The sequence below is a fragment of the Montipora capricornis genome, chromosome 9 (assembly GCF_036669925.1).
Source record: "Montipora capricornis isolate CH-2021 chromosome 9, ASM3666992v2, whole genome shotgun sequence".
NCBI classification, from domain to species: Eukaryota; Metazoa; Cnidaria; class Anthozoa; order Scleractinia; family Acroporidae; genus Montipora; species Montipora capricornis.
The window spans coordinates 43,916,681-43,926,489 of NC_090891.1; the positions used below are offsets into that span (position 1 = coordinate 43,916,681).

General features: G+C 40.8%; 1 protein-coding gene and 1 pseudogene across 3 annotated transcripts in view; both read left to right on the forward strand.

Annotated features, from left to right (window-relative positions):
• LOC138015615 (uncharacterized) overlaps positions 1 to 2,889 on the forward strand; it is a 22,137-nt gene extending 19,248 nt beyond the window's left edge. For all 3 annotated transcript variants that reach the window (XM_068862699.1, XM_068862698.1, XM_068862700.1), the window contains one exon: positions 1 to 2,889. This exon is cut by the window's left edge and continues 130 nt beyond it. In XM_068862699.1, the coding sequence (XP_068718800.1) occupies positions 1 to 2,881 (2,881 nt within the window). In that variant the 3' untranslated portion in view covers positions 2,882 to 2,889.
• Positions 2,890 to 5,988: 3,099 nt separating this feature from the next.
• Positions 5,989 to 9,006, forward strand: LOC138016448 (uncharacterized; annotated as a pseudogene).
• Positions 9,007 to 9,809: the final 803 nt, after the last annotated feature.

Below are 9,809 nucleotides of genomic sequence, written 5' to 3' on the forward strand. Positions count from 1 at the left end.
GAAAGGCGACATTTATAGAGGTAAACGATACAAAATAGAACTGTCGGTCCACAGTGACTTCACACCTCAACTCATCTGCACTCATCGTGACATCAAGGAAGTTTATCTCAAGGCTCGAGGCAATGACCGATGGTACGTAGAATCCATCGCTACCGACACCGCGGGAACAAATAAAAGGTACACCAAACTAACCACTGATCCAGGCTTCAGTATGTGGGTAGACGGCAATGAGGAATATATTTACCCATACAATGCCAAAAAGCACCTCCTCACCAATGCAGTCGCAGAACCCTGTATCACGTACATACGTGTAGATGAAATGACGGGAGACACGGTAGGAGCTGGGTTCTCACAAAAGTACGGAGAGAACCACTTGATAGTACTGATTCTATCAAATAACCAGAAACTTCAGGCGGAACTTGAAGGCCCTATGAAACGAGACACACCTTACATGCGAGAGTTACACTTTGCAAGCTGGTTTCAAGCTACACAGTGCGTGTCGTTATCTGACATTAAGGAAATTCACCTACAAACTCAAAACGGAGGAGATGACGGTTGGTATATAGCATCCTTTCGCACTTCTGCTAAGAGTGGTGATAGGGAGTACGAAGATATGACAAATGATCCACACCTCAACAAGTGGCTTGATGCTGATGAAGAGTACAAGTATTCTTATGATGCAAAAGACATCAAACTGACACGGGTAGATCAAGAAATCCTCAATTGTGAATATGGCAAACCAAGTTGTGAATGCAGGGCAGATGTAGATCGTTGTACATTTAACCTTGAAATTGACGAACTTCGAACCTTCACCAGCTATCAAAAATTATCGGTGGATAAACCTACAGGAATTGCTATGCGGGGATCCCAGGGAGTAATCTATTATTTCGACGAAGCTGGGAAACCTACGCCACTGCAAAAAGATAGAACGTGTTCAACGCAGGACAGCGCCAAATGTACTTATCCTCAGTTTGTGGATGGTAAAACGTACCGTTTGGCGATAGGCGTCAATGGACAGATTCCTGGACCAACCTTGATAGTTCACGAAGGGCAAACTGTTAAAGTTCACGTTCACAACAATCTTACCTCCGAGGGTATTTCAATTCACTGGCACGGGATGCACCAGAGAGGAACACCTTGGATGGATGGTGTGGGGCAAGTGACTCAATGCCAGATAGGGCCTCAAACGAGCTTTTCATACATGTACAATGCTACTCCTTCTGGGACGTTTTGGTACCATTCTCACAGTGGTGCGCAACGAACAGATGGCCTTTATGGTGCGCTTATAGTTAAAGAAAATAGTACAAGGATTGACCAAATCCAAACTGAACTCCAAAAGCATGGTGTTCATGTTCCATTTGAAGATCTTCCAGACAAGCACACCTTAACGCTTCTAGACTGGCAACATGAGGCATCCTTGGACCTGTTCACAAAGATCCAGGCTAACTTGGGCTTTTATCCAAACAAAGCAATTGGCGAGGTGCCTACTCCAGATGATGAAAAGTATAACTCCACCGGTAGTTTTGAAGGAGGAGGGGCTGGGCCTGTCCCGTATTTTTCTGGAATTATAAATGGAAAAGGCAGGCATGTTGATGTTCCATACATCAAAACAAGACTGAGTATATTTACTGTTGAAGCGGGAAAGACATACCGCTTTCGCCTAATTGGAGCCCAAGGACTATATGCGTACAGATTCTCTATTGATGGCCATAAAATGACTGTGGTCGGTACTGACGGCTATTGGCTTGAGCCTGTAAAAGACGTCGATTACATCATCATCCATACAGGAGAGAGGTATGACTTTCTACTTAATGCAACCGATACAAGTAAGCTGAATGACTACTGGATGCGAGCAGAGACTCTAGAGATTGATAGCAGTGGGACTGGGCCACCCTACCAGTCACTAGGACATGTGGCAGAGGCTATTTTGCACTACAAACAGCTGAGGGACTCGGATGATCCGGATGTTAATGTACCGTCAAGAAAATACCAAAAAATCAAAGACAAGTCTCCTCCCATACAGTGCACACAGAACGCCTCATGCAAAGCAGTGAACTGCCCATTTGAGAACTTTCATTCATTATATAACATCACCTGCATTAATGTTAAAAGCCTACGCTTACTAGAGCCAACTCCAGATGAAGAACTTCCAAATGCAAACCCCAGAGAAGATTGCAAAGATTGCAGACATTTCATCAACTTTAATTTTGAGGGTGACTCTCAAACAAGTTCAGTGAATGGGCGCAATTTCATTCTCCCGTCTTTTCCTCCTCAAATCCAGCATGAAGAGTTTGAAAAAAAGGACATAAAGTGTAACCTTACGACCGACTGCAATCCATCGACAATCGAGTGCTCATGTGTCTATGTCATAGATATTCCACCAGGGGAAACTATTCAACTGGTGCTTTCAGCAATTGGCGCTTTCCACCACACCCATCCAATTCATCTCCATGGCCACACATTTCATGTTGTTCATGTTGGATATCCAGAATATAACCGGACAAGTGGTTTTGTTGGAAAACATAACAGTGATATACACTGCGATGATGTTGTGTGTACTAAAAAGGGCTGCAACAAAAGCAGATGTACCAGACCAAGTTGGAGCAAGCCAATGAACTTTTCTATCGATAGTCATACGGTCAGAAAGGACACAGTTATGGTTCCTGCTGGGGGGTACGTGGTCATTAATTTCCTATCTGATAATCCTGGTTGGTGGTTTCTTCACTGCCACATAGAAGTGCACCAACTCGAGGGAATGGCAATGATTGTCGATGAGACTGATGGCATATCGATGCGACCACCCGAAGGGATGAACAAGTGTGGAGACTTTGAGATCAGTGACGAAACGTTTCGCTTGTACAGCTCCAGTGTGATCCATTAACTGAAAAACTTAAGAGGCCCTGACTCAGAAAGCGTGTCAGACCTTGGAAATGGGGGTTGGCCAAATTCAATGAAACTTGGTGAGGACATTGTCCTTGATTAGTTATTATTAAATCCGGTTTTATTTTTCTTCGTTCTATCTTCCTTTCAATTTTCTCAGGGGGGTCCCATTTTGGGGTCTCAGAGTACAAAAATAACACCCTTATAAGGGTTAACTTTGGAGTACCATTGCAATAAATGTAGAAAGCTCACAGAATATATAATGGTGTGGGATGTTTCTACTAAGAACCTACTTTAATACGGTTGATGACTTTGGGGGATATAATTATTGGGAAGAGATAGGCATGGCACTAAATGTAAGCAAATTTCGACCTCCCCGAAAATACGAAAAATAGGCCAACTTCAAGAAACCATAATTGTTACCTGTAATCCTATTACGAATGAAGACACACGTCATGAGTTACCTAAGGATGTCTATAATCCAAAACCGGATTGAAAAATTTGGGTCCTTAAGCTTTGCTGCTTTCCCGGCATCATTATTACTCAACACTTGTGCAAAATGACCTCATTTGTATAAACAAAATTTTGACTTAAAACTCACTGCTATATCAGTTTTTTCCTAGCCTAGATAATTTTTTATGGGAAAGCAAACGTTTTATAAATGAGAAATATTGATTTCGTGTAAACAAAATAAAGGGAAAATAAAATAACCGTGATACGAGTCATGAAAACGCTTCTGGCCAAGCCGGATGTGGGACTACTAATTTAACTTACAACACTGGCTAGACAGCTATTACAGAAACAATTAATCGTATTATAGTAAGAAATATCGTATTATAGTAAGTGATATAGTAAGTTTTCTGAAGCAAAATAATGGAAAAAATGTTGCAAGGCCGTAATACTGGTCGTTCTTCATGTTGTCCGTGTTTGTAGTGAGGACTAGTTACAATTTGACACCAGTCTCCATGGGTCGAACAATTACAGAACGTGCAGCTAAATAGTTGAATTCGAAGATGACTTACTGTTCATTTGGCAATAACTCAGACCCTTGTGGCGCTGTAAAATGGGCGCTACGTGACGATGCCATTATTTCTCTAATGTCCTGCACGTCGGACATGGCTCAAGAATAAGTATAAAGGTTCCGGAGCGTCGGGCATGAGAGGTCGACCAAAGGCCAGGCACACAAACACGACAAGTGAGTAAAACATCTCAGTGCTTTTAATCAGCGGCCATGGCGAACTCGAAACTGGACTATCTTGACTTCTCGACTCCCTATCAAAAAGTCAAATTTACTTCCATCCTTGTAATCTTGCACTTCCACTGAGTTTCCCCAAATTGCAGTGTAAAATTGGTTTAACCAGTTTAGCTGTATATTTGCAATTGGTTGCATTTGGCAATATAACATGGAAATTTATAGGAAAGCCAAATTTCGAGGTGTTTTTGGCCTTATTTTGAGCGTCAAAGAATATAATTTATTCAGCTTCTGTCATTCTTTTAATAACAATATCATTTGAAACATTTGTTTGCGTCAGAGAAAAATGCTGACCTTTAGATTCTTTGCTGTTGCCAAACGAAATGCTTTTTTCTTCTATGGGAGAGAGAAATAGCCAAAGTATGGTACGTTCTACAGTGGAAGTAATGATGTGGAAGGTGACTGAACACTTGTTACTCTTAGAGCTGCTGCTCCATTACTGAATTCTTATCTCACTGCTATTTCCTCTGTTAAAATACTGCTGCTTTCATATAAGAAGGCAGGCTGGCCCTGTTACCCTGGACTAACATCCTGGTATCCAGACCAGGTTACCGGGACTGATGAAAAAGGTTTCAAATATGCAAGCATTTTCCTAAAAGAGCGGCCGGAGGTTGATTATGTGTTTTTTCTCAGATTTTTTAAATCAATTTGACCCTGTTGTTTGAGATTTAAAACCTTTCAGTAATAAAACAATTGGAAATACGAGCCACGGATACCTTCCCATACGCCATGCCTTTCTGTTAACTTGTGATTGCGTCACTAAACGTTCTGCGCGATAATCAAGCTAAACCCGATTTCCCAAAAAACAGTGGTCAAAATTCGTCTCGCTAAACGGGCCAACTTACTAGGCTGGTTTCTGGGCTCATTTGAATCGGCCGTAAGTACTGCTTTGCTTCTTTTTATTCCGAAAGCTGGGGTAGCTGCTATCGCCGAGTGGGAACTCATTCTCAACAGTGCAGGAATTCCCTTTGGCGGTAATGACGTTATAAAGTTGACCATATGTCCCAAACATCGTGCCAAGTACACTACTATGTACCAAGTGAGGGTAATGAACCAAACAAATGCTGATTATTGTTGAACCAGCTTTGTTCAAAGATACGCCGGATTGAAAGCCAAAAAATACATACGTGTATATATTTTCTCCACTAGGCTAACTGTTGTCATCCTAACCACCACGATGTGGAATCCTCAAGACTAAAGAGAATCGCAAGCAAGCTAAAGAAAAACCCTCGTCGCATAAACAAAGAGATGGCATGTAAAATATACGAGCAGACACGTGTTACTGTTGCAATTGGCTCAGGTAATAATAAGTCAACCCATAGCCTGCAATCAAGCTATCTACTCGAGTCAATAAAAAAGAGAAACTGGAGAAAGGTGCAGAGATTGCTTGTGGGGTATTTCTCAAGGCTTTGTAAGTAATTAGTAGACAAAAGGGATTCATATTGAGTCATAATCTTTCAGGTGGTCACTTTGCACTTTTTGAAGTTTAGTAAGAACGAGTCTTTGTCTGACAAATAATCTTCTTTTTGCAGTGATCTTCAGAACTTGCAGGGGATCACTTGATCAAGACGCAAAGCCCCATGAATTGCCACTTACAGGGTCAACATTCAAATCTGTTCCCAGACAATCTCGAGTGAGGAGACAGGAAGCTTGTGATATCCTGTATCCTCGTTTCAGCAAGAAGCATTTCATCCCAAGAAGAAAACGTCAGTGTCTACTTGCCAGAGGGTGAACATCAACGCAAACATCTTGCAATCTTGAATAATGCTCTTATTAGCATTTCAGAAGGCAGTTTCCAACCTTTTTTGCAGTACATTGATTACGATTGGAATGAAACGTCTTACAAAACAAAGAGACAGTACACAAAGAAAGTAGAGGAAGCTATTACTCTTGTTTTGCGTACGGTCGCACCTTCACAAGAAGGACCTCTGTGGCAATCAGTTATCAACTATCACCTGTCACACGAGAGACCTAAGAATACTTTAGTCCTTGATGATGGGGTAGAAGCCATAGTAGCGGCGTACAACGAGTCTGAAAATAGATCTACACGGATTCAAATAGTTTCACTTATATGTGACAAGTACAGCCAAACAGAACTTCAGGAACTTATCCCTGACATCTCCAGACGACAAATACAAAATGCCAGAAAGCATGCCAGCGAAATAGGTGCTGGTGAAACAAAGGTGCCCGAGAAGCTGTTTCGATGTCGTCTAGACATGGCTAAAGTCAGGGAATTCATTCTTTTTATTTCAAGATCCACATTTCTACAAGATGTTGCCTTTGGTACTACAAAGCTGAAGCTGAACTCTGGAGTAACTCTACCCATACCAGCAGTTGTGCGAACGATGACAACAACCAAAATCATTCATTTGTATCAACAAGAATGCAAACAGGAAGGTAAAGAACACCTGAACGAGCGCACTTGTTTTAGAATCATGGAATGTTGCAGTGCTTCGAGGCAAAAGTTCCTCCAAGGTCTGGACAATACATCGACAGCTGGGATTGACGCCTTTGAAACACTAGAGACGCTTGCTGAAACGCTAGCAACTAATGGTGCAGGAGCTACTTGCAATTGGGGAAGAGAAACTGCCCAACGACTAAGAGCAGGAAAGAAATACCTTAAATGTGATTATAAATGTAATTTGGGTCCCGATGAACATTGTCCTGATCACTGCATCCAGTTTGCCCTATCAGATCCTGGCCAAGACCAGTTTTGCAGCCCTTGCAACCATGAGCACGACCTGGTATGTTTACAATGCCAAAGCATTAAAGAAATCCTAAATAGCATTAAAGAGAAAGTGGAGAACAACGACATAAGTTTGACAGAAGAGCAAAGGGAAAGAGCAAGGTGGGAATGGGAACATGCCGTAACAGAAATTGAGGGGTGGAAATCCCATTTGCTTCGAACATTTCAGCAAGATATCGCAAGGCAGGATGCTTTGAATGCTCTGAATAGTGAAACCATTTTAGTCATCAATGACTGGGCCATGAAGCTTCTTCCTATGAAATACAGAGAAACACAGTCAGAGTTTTTTGGCAAGAGAGGAATGAATTGGCATTTTTCAGCAGTTGTTCATTCATCTGACCACCCCGATTGCAAGCCAACAGAATGCGCATACCAGATCCACGCTTACATAGCTGTATTTGACAGTTGTAAACAGGATTGGTTTTCTGTTTCTTGCATTCTTGAAGAGGTTCTAAGCACCGTCAAAGAAACGCATCCTTCTGTGAAAAGAGCAATACTAAGAAGTGACAATGCAGGATGCTATCACAATTCCGCCCTGTTGTCCACAATACATTCCACCAGTAAGCGTGGTGGAATAGAGGTTGTGAGGTACGATTTTTCTGATCCACAGGAGGGCAAAGATCTATGTGACCGACGAATAGCTCCGTGCAAGCAGCGTCTCAGGAATTATGTGGCAGAGAATAACGACATACAGACAGCCCAAGATGTAAAGAATGCACTTGAATCATCTCCAGCATCACAGGAACTCGAGTAGCAGTGTGCACAGTAGATCCCTCTCAGATGTCAACAAAAGTTGCTTCTAACAAGATTCCAAATATCACAAAGTACAACAACTGTATCATCAGGGTAGATTTGAACAATTTTTGACGAAGCTGAAAATAAGTGACTTAAGGTCGATGTGTAACCAATTTAACGTCGCTTTGAAGGGCCCGCTCTCACGAAAGGCAACTTTTATTCAAGCACTCCAAGAGCTCGTTACTTCATGCAGCTGTCTTTGCGATGATCATTGAGTTGCTGCTGGTATCCAGGGTATGAGACCACACAAAATATTTAACCTTCATTAAAGGCAGAAGAAGTTAAGTCTGCGAACATAATATGTTGTCTTATATAAGGTACAATAAAGCAATCGAGTTTTCTATTTTATGATCGTAGATGCTTAGAAATATTGCAACACTTGGTGTCCCATAACGTACATAAATGACAAACTTCTTTACTAGAATGCTGAAACCATTGTTATACCTTTAATCCATTGTCATAACAGGTTACCATAGCGACAGTTCAGTGGTTAAAACTGAACACCCTTAATGTTGGCTTTAAGTGCTTGTAACTAATAAAACAGCTTGGTGACCTTAATTTTATATTATCGAATTTTGATCAACACGCAAAGATACAACTTTCTGCAAAGTTTAAAGATATTCTATCAAAATGGTACTGTGCCAATTTAAATTTGGAAAATTTAAGGTAGCTCTGACCCCTGTGATGGAACATTTTTAAGCTTTCCAGAAAGCTGTAGCTTGAAGTGTTGATCACAATTCGATGATAAACAATGAGGGTCACCTCCTTTTTGAGTTGTAAGCACTTGAAGCTAAAATTAAGGGTGTTTTAACAGGTTATACTGTTGCTATGGTAACCTTTTTATGTAGAGAGATTGACCACAACTTGTTCAACAATTGGGCATTGCTTTGATACAATTTTTATTGCATCAACTGATAAAGAGAGCCAGTATTGTGACGGAACGAATGTTGTTACATTATGGGTTGTGAAATTACCACGTGGTTGTAGTAAGATCTCTGTCTTAGAGAAGTCAGAAAGCAGGAGAGTGAATAAAAGCCGTGCGTGTGTTTTGTGAGGAAAATTGTTGTTTCATTCGGCTCTTTTCAGTATTAACCCACCAAAGTATAAGTGCTGGGAAGTGCTAGGAACTTTTCTAGCCACCTTAAAATCCAAAATATGGATTAGCCAGGAGTAATTTTATAACTCACGGCGCAATTTTTCCCTGAAACTAGTCGTAAACTAGTAGACTATTTTCAGAGCCTAAAAAGGTAGCCAGACTAGGGAAAAAACTGATTTAGCAGTGATTTTTGAGTCAAAATTTTGTTTATGCAAATGAGGTCATTTTGCAAAAGTGTTGCGTAGTAATGATGCCGGAAAAGCAGCAAAGCTTACTGACCCAAATTTTTCTATCCTGTTTTGGATTGAAGATGCCCAAAGGTAACTCATGACGTGTGTCTTCTTTCTTAATAGGATTACAGGTAAAAATTATGATTTCTTGAATTTGGCCTATTTTTCGTATTTTCAGGGGGGTCGAAATTTGCATACATTCAGTGCCATGCCTATCTCATCCCAATAATAATATACCCCAAAGCCATAAACGGTATAAAAGTATGTTCTTAGTAGAAACATCCTATACTATTAGATATCCTTTGAACTTTCTGCTTTTATCGTAATGGGACTTGGAAGTCAACTCTCACATGGATGTTTTTTTGTACTTTGAGACTCCAAAATGGGACCCCCCTAAAAAATTCAAAGGAAGAAAGAGTGAAGGCAAATAAAACCGAATTTAGAAATAACTCATCAAGGTCAATGGCATCACCAAGTTTCATTGAATTTGGCCAACCCCCATTTCCAGGGTCTGACACGCTTTCTCTGTCAGGGCCTCTTAAGGTGTTGGCATTGTCAGCAGCTACTGGACTGAAACAAAAGATAACTGGAGATAAAGGTAATTTAAAGCACTCCATAAGAGAATGTGTGGTAACAACCCTACATCCATTTTAAGTGCCTGCCTAGAGGGCCTTTATTTAGGGCTAATAATGTAATTGTTTTAGTATAATTCTAACTGAAATATCCTTTACTAGTAACAAAACGATTTCCAGTTATTTGTTAACGTAGTATTGAAGTTCTAACTTTAGAAAAATCGCACGAATTGAGTTA